General features: G+C 38.7%; 1 protein-coding gene across 10 annotated transcripts in view; it reads left to right on the top strand.

The window, feature by feature from the left end:
* Positions 1 to 13970, top strand: part of LOC101704569 (cadherin-related family member 3) — an 87866-nt gene that overhangs the window by 54457 nt on the left and 19439 nt on the right. For all 10 annotated transcript variants that reach the window (XR_015439624.1, XR_002391437.2, XR_015439623.1 and 7 more), the window contains one exon: positions 902 to 1000. Coding sequence is in view for 7 of the 10 variants with exons in the window: in XM_087182522.1 (XP_087038648.1) it covers positions 902 to 1000 (99 nt within the window). In the remaining 3 variants the exon portion in view is untranslated. The remainder of the gene's footprint in view (positions 1 to 901; positions 1001 to 13970) is intronic.

The following is a 13970-nucleotide window of genomic DNA, read 5'->3' as shown; positions in this document are numbered from 1 at the left end:
AGTGTCTTGCACAGTGAATGTTAATTATTATTTCAATTTTATTAAAAATTTTCCCCTGTACCAATAAAAAAGGTTCCCCATGTACAAATTGCTTGCCATAACTTTGAATGTTAAACTCCTATCTTTTCACAACTCCTCAATGTGCCACTGCAGTCTTTTTCCTTCTCCATAACATACAATATACAAAAATCAGGCTGAGGTGAATCAGATGCAATGAGTGCTTTTTTTTTTGTACCAGGGATCGAACTCAGGACCTTGTGGTTGTGAGGCAGGCCCGGTGGCAATGACTACTTTTTACTCAACGTTTTATAGTTTGTAAATCTTCTTGGGGCATAGGCTCATTTTGACCTCACATGTACATGGGATGTAGGAGATTGAAGCTGATGTTATTCCTTCTTGATGACATAACTGAGAAGCTAAACCAGTAAAGACCACAGAGTGTATGCTGCAGCCCAGCACCGGGCATGGGTTTTCTAGTCTTTCTCATTTCACCTCCCAGGACAGACACTGGAAGCAGAACCTAGGGTGGTAAAAGTGCTGAGTTGAGAGCAGCACCCCAACAGCTGTAACGGAGGAGAGTGCACCTGTGAAGCTATAGTAAACCCTCCTGTGTAAAATACACACGTGCACATTTATATATGCTGTGTACGGGTACGGGAACCTGAGTGTCTCCATTATGTGAGATGGAGCACATTATATATTTTTGACTGCAGTGCTTTGGTTAGTACTACAACTCACCTGGCTTCTTTAGCACACAGAGCCTGGGAATGAGGATCATTTGGAGACAGAAACAGCCGATTGTTTCAAAATCCTCGCTAATTCTGTACTTTGAGGGCCACTCAGCTTGTTTGTAGAATGAAACACAAATAACAAAGCACTTATGCACCATTCATTTTTCCAGTTACTGTGACAGTCATTGTGGAGCTCGCTCCCGCCAACGACTTCAGCCCTGTGTTTAAAGCTGCACACTATTCATTCTCGGTTCCAGAGACATCAGGAGGTAAGATCTCCCTCGCTTCTGCAGTGTGAAAGCCTTCACAAGGAAGTACCTAGAGAAATGAGTGAGAAGTGGGAAAATAACAGGCAAACTTACAAAATGCAGGCAGGTGAGGGGCATTGCAGGGCTCCACATCTTCTGAGAACAGGGTGATTTTCACTGGTGACCCCCTCAGGGTGTCATCTTGATGTTTCCCCAAAGCTCCCTTGAAATCTGATGCAGATCTAGGATTTCTGCAATGAAAAATTACATAATATTAACATTATTTTGTTTATCGTCCCCTTTGGCTTTCCAATAGTTTTAATTGTAAAGAAGTAAGGACAAAGTAGTCATTATCCATGCAACTTAAATCCTTCAAATATCAGGGGATCAAGACTTTGGATCCGAAGTCAAGATCATAGATGGGCTCTATCGCAGTCATAAATTAGATAGGAATTAGGCCAGATCTGTTAGCATAGACTGAGGGACATTGGATTTAGAAAGGGCAGCAGAAGTAATGTTTACTGTTTTCTGTCATCCAAGAGGGCACACGTTTCTTCCTTAGTGTCTCTGGATGGAGAACCCTCTAGGCTGGACTTCAGCATTTCAAGCTGGATGCAGCTGTGCTGAAGTCTAGTCATACTGGCTTCCAGGAGCATGGAGTGGAGCTGACAGATTATGAGTCAAACGGGACTGGACTCACATCTGTGCTGCTGCTAGTAAAGACTTCTGCCAAGTCCCATAACTAGACATGCCTTTGAGTTCTCCCTGTGAATCGAAGATTCCAGTAACTATCTCAGAGAGCTGACATGATAATTAACTAATAATTTTATGTAGGCTAACTACATGGCACATGCTAAAATAACCACGACATCACTGCCGATAATAATAACAACCACACACTTACTGACTGCTTATGATTACAATGTACTACACCTTTTGCCTTCTTTTCTTTTTAAAAACATTCCTTGACCTTCCCCACCAGAATATGTAAGCTGAGTGAAGTTAGAGGAGTGTTTTGTTTGTGTGTGTGTTTGTGTGTGTGTGTGTGTGTATGTAGATATTTATTAGAGGAGAAAAAACTTTCAAGTCACTGGAAATTTGCTCTAAGAAGGAAATTGGAAAGTTTCAACTACCCTGAAAGCAAAGTCTCCTCAAAACATCAAACATTTAGCCTATAGACCTTGAGGACATTAAACAATCTGTTAATGTGAAAATCATTTTTTCATGCTGAGCTGATTAGCACAGGGGATTTGAGTGTGTGTTGAGAATTATATGAAGGTTTTCCTCTAACAAAATTAAGGGATTCTACAATATTTAAAGAAAAAATTTTTCGATGATATGTGATGAGCTGACAAGAGTTTCTGGAGGTGGGAGGCACAGGCAGAAAAGCCCCCTCATCAGTAGTGATTTAGAAGAACACACATGAAAATTAAATCACACTGGGTTGCAGGTCACAGAGGAAAACTAATTGCATTTCCAATAGATTCTGATGAGGAAGTTTGGCAGAGTTGCATAATTGCTCTATTTTAAAATTCAGCTAAAGATGCTCAAGACAGCGTTTGGTTTTAATGAAAACCCACAGAGGAACACACTTCAGGTTTACTTAACTAGGTGTTAACTGCGGAAGTGCCCACCCTGCCCAGGGCTGCACACAGAGATGCGATTCTACCCAGAGGCCCTTCTCCGCGGCTTTGTTGGCCAAGGCTCAGTTCTTTTTTTTCCCCCCACTAAGTTTATTGGTACATTTTCGGTATACAATACAGTTACATTCATCATTGGGATCTTGTACCACTACATGAGTCTCTTGGTTCTTATTTTTTTTCCCTTTCCCTGCTCTCCCTTCACCCCCTCCACCCTTCCCTATTTACAAAGACTTTGTTTCCATTTTTTTCCTTTTCTCATGTTTTTTCTTTTCCCTACTCCTCCCACTTCCCCTGCTCCTTTAGACCTTTCCTTCCTGTTACACAATATCAATTATAAATTTTTTAAATTATAATATCAAGATTTAGAGGACATTACCACAGATTTTACAGAATTTAAAAGGATATAGAAAGCATATTTCAAAAATCTGTTTTGAAATAAATTTGACAACTTCTAAGAAGTACCTTGGAAGACAAATTAATGAAACTAACTCTGGAGGAAATATAAAATTTGAATAGCACCTATTAAAGAAAGTATATTCCTAGCTTGAAAACCTACCTATATGACAAAAGCAGCCTCATATACATTTTAACTGATAAATTATATCAAACAATTAAAGCAGAAAAAAGAAGGAACACTTCTCCCCTCATTTTAGGAACTCAACATTGTGCTAATCCTAAAACTGGATAAAGATAATAGAAGAAAAAAGTATGAACATAGATAGAAATTTTATTTAACAAAACAAACTAATAGAAGTCAGACCTGGCAGGATGTAGAAAGTGGTTTTGTTATAGGGATGGCAGTGTTGGTTCAGCATTGGAAGATCCACCCCCCAAAGTCATCATTTAAACACAGAAAAGGAAAAAGCCATATGATCCTGTCACTAGTTGGAGAAAAAGTATTGGACTAAATTCTACAGCTGTTCATGGTGAAAGCTATCAGGAGACTAGAAGTAGAACAGAACCTTCTCAACAGATAAGACATGTACTCCATACTTCCAGCAAGAATGCCTTATATGAATGGAGAAGATACAATGCTTTCTCCTTAAGGTGGGGAACAAGGGCAGATATGCTTATTCTTCATCTGTCCATTAAACTTTGAAACCTAGGCCCCATCAAAATAGTCTGGCAATAAAATGACACAATTAGGATAGGATTGGAAAGGTAGAAGCAAAATCTTTATATGTAGATGAAATGATCATCTACAGAGAAAATACTAAGAAATCTCTAGGAGCCCCTAAAACTTGTATTTGAATTTAGCAGGATTAGAAAACACAAGGTATATATAAAAATTCAGGTCTGTGTATACTTGCTATAAATGAAGAGCTAGATATTGAAAATTAAAAGTTATGTAGGAGTACAAAGGACCTAGAAAAGTTAAAAAGAAAAACAGTGTTGGAAGACGTTTAGTACCTAATTTTAAGACTTCTTCTAAAGCTACAGTAATCAAGGCAGTGTTGGTGTAAGGAAAGACATATAGATCATTGAAATAAAACAGAGAATCTAGAAATAGAACCACACATATATGGTCCACTGAGTTTTGAAAGATTATTTAACATTAGCACTTTATAGAATATAAACTCAATTCAAGAGCCGAGGAAAAGATAGTGTTTTCAGCAAATGGCACTAGAATACCTGGTATCCATATATAAAAAATTAACCTCAACCCTTTATTTCCATACATGAAAATAACTTGAAGGGATCTATGAACCTAAATATGAAAGCCTAAAAGTATAAAACTTTAAGAAGAAATTATAAGGGAAAATGTTTATGAATTCAGGGTTGGCAAGGACTACCTAGTATATAAAAGACATGATTTAAAAGAAAAAACTTGATAAATGAGATTCCATCAAAATTTAGAACTTTAAATGACATCATTAAAATGAAAAGTAGTCCTTAAACAGACCATATTTACAATGCATACAACCTATGTGCAGAATATATAAAGAATTCTTAGAGCTCATTAATAGACAACCCAATTAAAAAGTAGACATAAGATGATAAGTAGCCAGTATAGCACAAGGAAAGGTGTGCAACTCTAGAATCAGAAAAATACTAATCAGTACAATAACAAGATTGAATTATACACTCATTAGGGAGATGAAGTCAAAAGTTGTAAAAGCCTTGTCATGACTTTTTCTTTTTGTTGGATTCTCCCCCTTTGCATTTAATTTGTCACACCCAATGGGTTCATTCTGCTGGGTTTCCTGCGGTTGTGATCCTCATTGTCTTTTCCTAGTGTATTGTCTAAAATTTTTTGGAGTGCCGGTTTGATATTCATGAAGTTCCTGAGGTGCTCTTTATCATGAAAGTATCTTATTTCTCCATCCATTTTGAAAGATAGTTTGGCAGGGTACATCAGTCTGGGTTGGAGGCTGTTTTCCTTTAGGGCTTGAAATACATCACTCCAAGCTCTTCTTGCCTTGAGGGTTTGCATTGAGAAGTCTGCTGTGAATATGATGGGCTTTCCTTTGTATGTGATTTGTTTCTTTTCTCTCACTGCTTATAGAATTTTGTTATCTGCCATCATTTCTGTGAACAGTTTTTTTATGTCATCTGCATTCTCTCTTCTTTCTTCATTGACTCCAATCAGCCTTATGTTATCCTTCTTTGCATCATCTAGCGGCTGCTGGATTGATTTCTCATGTTCCCTTACAATTTTAAAGCAATTTTTCTTTTCCTGGTCACTAATTGAAATCTTTTCTTCTATATCTGAAATTCTATCCTCACATTGGTTCATTCTGCTGCTCAGACTTTCGATGGAGTTTTTAATCTCCTGGAAATCTGTTTGCATCTGTTTTATGGATTTCATTTGTTTCCTATGTTGGGATTCCATCATGTTCCTCAGATCCTCTATTTTTTTATCTGTGTCCTCTCTACATTTATTAATCATGACTTGCACCATGAGCAAAATCTTTGCTGTTATCTGAGTAATTATTTCTGATTTCATTTTTCCCAGATCCTCTTTTGTTGCCAGTTCAGAGTCCAGGTGGTTGAGTATCAGAGTGTTCCATCTCATTTCCCTTTGAGGTTGCTGTAGGTGATCCAGAAGTCTGTTTTTGAGGCTTGTTTATGTGTCTTCTCATTTCCACAGTGGTGGTGGTGGGGTGCTTCTGGCGCCTGCGTGGCTCACCTTCTCTGCCCTAGGAGGTTGGGATGGCAGCGGGGGAGCTTCCTTCTGGGTGCTGGGACCAGCTCAGCTTCTCTGCCCTAGGACCTTGGGATCCTGGCAGGATCCTTTTCAAACCCTTTCCTGCCTCACACCCAATGAGTCTAGTCCTCTCCACACTGCTGAGGCTGCTTCTGAAGACCCTGTGGCAGACAGAGGTTGCTCAGCTACCTGGTTCTTAATAATGATAATTGCACAGGAGCCCGCAGCGGACTCTTCACCATCTGGAGCTGGCGTGTTCTTTTTCATGACTGTGGTTTCTCTGCTCCTGGTGTCAAGAGTGTGTCTGTCGCCTGCTGAGCCACACAGTCCAGAGAATGGGGAGGGCGCCAGCGGAGAAAGTCATTCTCTGAGGTTGAGGGGGCCGGAAGAGCTCCTGAAATGCTTTCCTCATAATTCTTTATTCTTGATTGTTCCTACATTTGTTGGTGTGCTAGCAAGCCATTGCATGGTGGCATTTTACTGCACAGAAGCAGTAAAGCATTTGCATCTGTAATGCATTGCCATGAGCATGCTACGTAATCAGCCTCACAAAAGTAGAATTACACAGCAACAGCACTGATGCAGTGCAGAACCTGAGAGCTGGCTGGGCTCCCTGTGATCGTGGGGACTGGGAGTGCCTGGTGTTAGTGCACCTGTCCTGGCTTTGGCCAGGAACTGGGAGACGTGGCCACCTCTCGTCCTGCAGCAGGCTCTCTCGGACTGGATGGGGAGGATGTGAAATTTCCAGGTCTGCTGATGCAATCAGTATGTGACTTTCATCGCTCTTCTTTTTTTTCTTTAATTTTATTTCATTGGTACATTTTAGGAATACAATATAATGACATTCATCATTGGAAATTTGCACCTTTACATAATCTCTCTTGGTTCTTATTTTTCCCCCTTCCCCTACCCCCCCTTCAAGCCCTCCATCCCTCCTTATTTGCAAACAGTTTCCATTTTTTCATTTTCTCATATTAATTCCATTCCCTTCCTTCCTTGCCCCTACCCTTCCCACTTCCCCCTTTTCTTCCTATTTCACATTATCTATTATACCTTTTAGTCCTGATTTACACTTTCAGTTTCTCACACTAGAGAAACTATTCAGTTTTTGCACATGTGTGTTCTATTTATTTCACTTAAAGAATATTGCCTCAATGTGCGTCCGATTAGCTATAAATGTCTCTAATTTTTCATTTTTGATGACTGAGTAGTACTCCATTTTATTAATAAACCACATTTTCTTTATCCAGTCTCCAGTTGATGGGCATTTGGGCTGTTTCCAAGTTTTAGTTATTACGAACTGTGCTGCTATGAACACGGGTGCACATATATCACTGTGGTATGATTCTTTTAATTCTTTGGGGAAGATACCCAGCAGGGTATCTTATAGCTGGGTCAAATGGCACTTCCAGTCCTAGTTCTTTGAGGTATCTCCATACTGATTTCCACAGTGGTTGCACCAGTCTATACTCCCACCAGCAGTGGAGCAGGGTTCCTCTTTCCCCACAGCCCCACCAGCATTTGTTATTGGTTGATTTCATGATAGCGGCCATTCTTTCTGGGGTGAGGTGGAATCTCAGTGTTTTCATCTGCATCTCTTGAATAACCAGTGATGTTGAACACTTTTTCATGTTTTTATTTGCTGTTTCTACTTCTTTGTCTGAGAAATGTTTGTTCATTTCAGATGCCCATTTTTGCATTGGGTCTTTAAATTTGGGAGGTCTGATTTTTTTTTCTCTTTTATTTATTTTTATTTTTTATTTTTTGCTTAAATTCTTTTCTTGGTACATTTTAGTTATACAATACATTTACATCTATCATTGGGAGCTTGTACCTGTACATGATGTATCTTCGTTTTTATTTTTTCCCCATTACCTGTGCACCCTTCACCCCCTCCACCCTTCCCTATTTACATGGACTTCATTTCTATTTTTTTTCCTCATAACTTTTCCTTTCCATTCTTTCATTTCCCCATCTCCTCTCACCATCCCTACCCTTTGGACCTTTTCCTATTTCAAAGTATCAATTATTAGTTATTAATCCTTTTAATCCTTATTTACACTCTCACTTTCTCTCACTAGAGAAACTATTTGGTATTTACACATGTGAGTCTTATTTATTTCACTTAAGAGTATGGCCTCAATATGCATCCATTTAGCTATAAATGACTCTAGTTTCTCATTCTTTATGGCTGAGTAGTACTCCATTTTATAAAAAAACCCCACATCTTCTTTATCCAGTTTCCAGTTGATGGGCACTTGGGGTGTTTCCAAGCTTTAGCTATTACAAACTGTGCTGCTATAAACATAGATGCACATATATCTCTGTGGTATGATTCTTTTAATTCTTTTGGGAAGATACCCAGCAGGGGAATAGCTGGGTCAAATGGGACCTGCAGCCGTAGTTCTTTGAGATATCTCCACACTGATTTCTATAGTGGTCGCACCAGTCTGCACTCCCACCAAAAATGAAGAAGGGTTCCTTTCTCTCCACATCCCTGCCAGCATTTGTTATTGGTTGATTTCTTGATAGCAGCCACTCTTTCTGGGGTGAGGTGGAATCTCAGTATTGTTTTCATCTGCATCTCTCGAATGAACAGTGATGTTGAACATTTTTTCATATGTTTATTTGCTACTTTTGCTTCTTTGTCTGAGAAATGTCTGTTTATTTCAAATGCCCATTTTTGAATTGGCTCTTTGAATTTGGGGGGTATGATTTTTTCAGTTCTTTATCTATTCTAGATAATAGTCCTTTGTCTGAGTTACATCTGCTAAAAAATTTTTCCCACATTGTAGGTTGTCTGCTAGCTCTGTTGGTGGTTTCCCTTGCAGTGCAGAAGCTTTTTAATAAGATGAAATCCCACTTGTTGATTCTTTCTGCTAGTTCCCATGCTACTGAGGTTTTGTTCATAAAGTCTTTTCCTATGCCAATATCTTCAAGAGTTCTACCTAACTTATCTTCCAGCAAGTTTAGTGTTTCTGTCTTAATATTTGGATCTTTAATCCACTTCAATTTTAGTTTAGTGTATACTGATAGATATGGGTCTAGTTTTAATCTCTGCCAGGTTGAAATCCAGGTTTTCCAACACCATTTATTAAATAGGCTATCTTTCCTCCAATGAGGGTGATTGGCTCCTTTGTCAAAGATGAGGTGGCTGAGTATGTCTGAAGTTGTTTCTGCATCTTCTAATATATTCCACTGATCCTCGGGTCTGTTTCTTTGCCAGTATCATGCTGTTTTTATCACAGTAGCTTTGTAGTATAGCTTCAAGTTGGGTATTGTGATACTCCCAGACATTTCTCTGTTGCCCAGAATTGCTTTTGCTATTCTAGATCTCTTCTGGCTCCAAATGAATTTTTGGATTGTTTTCTCTAGCTCTGTGAAGTATATTGTTGGAATTTCAATCAGCATTGCATTAAATTTATATAGCAATTTTGGAAGTATGACCATTTTCACTATATTGATTCTTCCTACCCAAGAACAAGGGATGTCTTTCCATTTTCTTATATCCTCCTCGATCTCCTTTTTTGGGGTGTTGTAGTTTTCAGTGTAGAGGTCTTTTGCTTCCTTTGTTAGACTGATTCCTAGATATTTCATTTTTTTGGATGCTATTGTAAAAGGAATTGTTTCCCTAATTTCTCTCTCAGTGAGTCTGCTATTTGTGTATAAGAAGGCTATTGCTATTGTTTTTTGAATTTTGACCTTATATCCAGCTACTCTACTGAATCTGTCAATTAAGTCTAGAAGTCTTTTGGTAGAGTTTTTTTGGGTCTTCTATGTAAAGTATCATATCATCAGCAAATAATGACAGTTTCACTTCTTCCTTTCCTATTTGTATTCCTTTTATTCCTTTCTCTTTTCTAATTGCTGTGGCTAATGTTTCCAGAACAATATTGAACAGGAGTGGTGATAGTGGGCATCCTTGTCTTGTTCCTGATTTTAGCATGAAAGTTTTAAGTTTTTGACCATTTAGTATGATGGTGGCTGTTGGTTTTTCATAGATAGCCTAATCAGGTTGAGATAAAGACCTTCTATTCCAATTTTCTGTAGGGTTTTTATCATGAATGGGTGTTGAATTTTGTCAAATGCTTTTTCTGCATCTATTGAGATGATCATATTGTTTTTGTCCTTGACTCTGTTAATATAGTGTATTACATTTATTGATTTACGAATGTTGAACCATCCTTCCATCCCTGGGATAAATCCAACTTGGTCAGGGTGTATGATCTTCTTGATGACCCTCTGTATTCTGTTTGCCAGTATCTTGTTGAGGATTTTTGCACCTGTGTTCATTAGGGAGATTGGTCTGTAGTTCTCTTTTTGGTTTGGGTCTTTCCCTGGTTTTGGGATCAAAGTAACACTTGCTTCCAGGAATCAGTTTGGAAGCCTTGCTTCGCTTTCAATTTCCTTGATGAGTTTAAAGAGTAATGGTGATAGTTCTTCTTTAAATGTCTTGTAGAATTCAGCAGTGAAGCCATCAGGACCTGGGCTTTTCTTTGTTGGTAATTTTTTAATTACATTTTCAATTTCACTCATTGTTATTGGAGTGTTTAGAATTTCTATATCTTCTTCATTTAACTTTGACAATTCATATGTATCTAGGAATCTGTCCATTTCTTCTGTGTTTTCCATTTTATTAGAGTACAGATTCTTGAACTAGGTATTGATGATCCTCTGGATTTTGGCTTGTTCTGTTGTGACTTCCCCTTTTTCATTCTTAATTGCAAGGATTTGAGTCTTTCCTTTCCTTTTTTTGATAAGCTTAGCTAAAGGTTTATGGATTTTATTTATTCTTTCAAAAAACCAACTCTTTGATTCATTAATTTTTTGTATCGTTCTCTTAGTCTCTGTCACATTGGTTTTTGCTCTGATCTTTATAATTTCCTCTCTTGTGTGGGCTTTGGGTTTGTTATACTCTTCTTTTTCTAGGAGTTTGAGGTTCTGCATTAGGGTATTTATCTGAGTTCTCTCTGTTTTCCTAATAGGGGCATTCACTGCTATGAATTTCCCTCATAGAACTGCTTTCATTGTGTCCCATAGATTCCTGTTTGTTGTACTGACATTATTGTTTACTTGTAGAAATTGTCTAATTTCTTCTTTAATTTCCTCTGTAACCCACTGGTTGTTCAGGAGGGTGTTATTCAATTTCCAGGTGTTTGTGGGAGTTTTGCAGTTTCTCATGTTATTGATCTCCAATTTTATTGCACTATTGTCTGATAATATACAGGAGGTAATTTCAATTCTTTTACATTGTCTTAGACATGTCCTGTGAGATAGAATGTGTTCTATTTTGGAGAATGACCCTTGTGAATCTGAAAAGAATGTGTATTCTGATTTTGTGGGGTGGAACACTCTATAAATATCTATTAAGTCCATTTGTTCAATAGCTTGGTTCAGTTCTAGAATTTCGTTGTTAATTTTTTGTTTAGATGATCTATCTATTTGTGATAGTGGGGTATTGAGGACCCCCACTACAATTGTATTAGTGCTTATTTGGTTTTTCATGTCCATTAATATTTGTTTTGTATAGTTGGGGGCATTTGTATTTGGTGCATATGTATTTAGGATTGTCATCTCTTCCTCTTGGATTATGCCCCTCACAAGTGACCATCTTTGTCTCTCTTAATTAGTTTTGGTTTGAAATCTACTTTGTCTGCAAATAAGATTGCTACCCCTGCTTTTTTCTGGGTTCCTGTTGCATGGAGAGCCATTTTCCATCCTTTTACTTTCAGTCTATGAATTTCTTTTTGAGTTAGGTGTGTTTCTTGTATACAGCATATTGCTGGATTTTGCTTCTTAGTCCATTCCGTCAGTCTACTTCTTTTGATTGGTGAATTGAGGCCATTAACATTGATAGTTATAATTGCTAGATAATGACTCATCCTTGTCATGATGTTTTACTGTTGCTGGCTCTTATTTCTTTTTCCCCCTTTCCCTTTAGTTTCTTACCTTGTCTGGTGGCTTCCCTCTGTTGAGCCTCATGGAGTTGTGACCTTCATTGCCTTTTTCTAGAATATTGCTTATAATTGTTTGGAGTGCTGGTTTGGTGTTCATGAAATTTCTCAAGTGTTCTTTGTCATGGAAGTATCTAATTTCCCCATCGATTTTGAAAGATAATTTTGCAGGATACAACAGTCTAGGTTGTAAGTTATTTTCTTTCAGGGCTTGAAATACTTCACTCCAGGCTCTCCTTGATTTGAGGGTTTGTTTTGAGAAGTCTGCCATGATTCTGATGAGCTTTCCTTTATAGGTGATTTGTTTCTTTTCTCTAACTTCTTGTAGGAGTTTGTTCTTCTGTTGGGTTTCTGGCATCTTGACTATTATATGTCTAGGTGTAGATTTTTTTTTTTATCATGGCTGGGTGGAGTTCTATATGCTTCACTTATCTGTATGTCCAATTCTCCACCTCTGTCTGGGAAATTTTCTACTATTACTTCTGTGAGCAGTTTTTTTATGTCAATTGTACTTTCTCCTGTTTTTTCATGGACTCCCATCAGTCTTATGTTATTCTTCTTTGAATCATCTAGCATCTGTTGAATTGATTTCTCATGGTCCCTTACTATTTTTAAGAAATCTCTGTTTTCATGGTCCTTCACCGCAATCCTGTCTTCTATATCTGATATTCTATCTTCAGATTCTCTTAGTCTGCTCTGCATGCTTTCAATGAAGTTTATAATCTCCTGAATATCTGTTTGAAGCTGTTTCACGGATTCCATTTCTTTCTTATGCTGGGCATTTCTGTCTTCCAGCATGTTTCTGAGCTCATCTAGTTTTTATCAGCTTCTGTTCTAGAGCCTCTAATCATGTCTTTCACTCTGCTCACCATCTCTGTAGTTATCTGGGAGATTATTTCTGCCTTGAATTTTTCTAGAGCCTCATTCATCTGTTTTGCTACTTCCTGTGCTATCAGTTCAGGGTGTCCAGGTAGTTGATTATCAGACTTTTGCACCTCATTTCCCCCAGAAATTGCCTTTTTTGGGGTGGAAGTCTGGGTTTATGACTTGCTTAAATGTCTTCTCATTTTTGTTTTTGGTACTGTCCTTGGTTTAGTTCCTGAGTTGATATTTTGAAGTTATTTATTGTAAGTATCTTTGTTGATGTATTTAAAACCCTTATGGAATGATTGCTTCTCAGAGGTGTCTTCCAGATATAGCTGGTCTTTAGGTTTTGAGTCTCTGATGACTCTGAGGCTGTCTCATTTTCATTATACCAGGAAGGAAAACTGTTTAGATTAATCACAACACCTTAGCCCAAGTCATACAATCAGCAACACCATAGCATCAAATACCTCTTAGAGAATGACAATTTGTGGTAGTTATTAATCTATCACCTTTAAAAAATAAAGAGCCTCCTTCAGGGTATGTCTCTGCTGTCACAATAGACAATGTGAGAAGCAGTGTGCAGTTATATGTCAATGAGTATCAGTAAGCTAGTCCCAGACCCATGAGATTCAGATTTCTGGTTGCAAGTCCTAGTTGGGCTCCCTGTTCTCCTGCAGGGTTGCACTCTGCAAGATTCTACTGCAGGTTTCAGCTGCTTTTCCCCTGAAGAAAGTCCAGTTTCCGATGGGAGCTGATGATCCCTCCAACTTACCAATCACGGTGGTCTGCTGTGCCTTTATTGCAGAGATTCCCTTCAGTTTTCCAGTGGACTTGTTTTCATCATGGAGCCTGAGAGAGGCCCTCTCTCTGTTGTTCAGTTCTGCTGCTCAGGACAATGGCTTTTATGTCCCCCTGTGCCTCTGCAGTGTGTAACCAAGTAGCTGCACTGCCAAAATGCCAGAGGCAGGGCAGGGTGGGGGATCTGTTGTTTTAGGTGCCCATGCGGCCAAGCCGTTGGCTGGTGGGCCTGCCTGTGGGGGTCCTCCTCACCCTGTCCTGGTGGCAAGCTGCTGGAGCAAGCTGGAGCAAGCAGGTCCGTGTCAGCCTGTAACCGCTCGGCCCCTCTCAGCCCCCGAGGTCTGATTTTTTTAAGTTCTTTATAGATTCGAGATAGTAGACCTTTGTCTGAGGAACAGCAGGTGAAGATTTCTTCCCACACTGTAGGTTGTCTCTTCACACTGCTGGTGGTTTCCCTTGCTGTGCAGAAGCTTTTTAGTAAGAAGAGATCCCACTTGTTGATTGTTTGTGCTAGTTCACGGGCAACTGAGGTTTTGTTCATAAAGTCTTTTCCTAAAGCAATGTCTTCAAGAGTTCTACCT

This window comes from Heterocephalus glaber, unplaced genomic scaffold (assembly GCF_053883595.1).
Source record: "Heterocephalus glaber isolate CG9 unplaced genomic scaffold, H.glaber_assembly_v1.0 deba00001472, whole genome shotgun sequence".
In the NCBI taxonomy this organism is placed as follows: domain Eukaryota; kingdom Metazoa; phylum Chordata; class Mammalia; order Rodentia; family Bathyergidae; genus Heterocephalus; species Heterocephalus glaber.
Note: the sequence above shows the minus strand (reverse complement) of the source record. Positions and strands in the feature narration are given on the sequence as shown.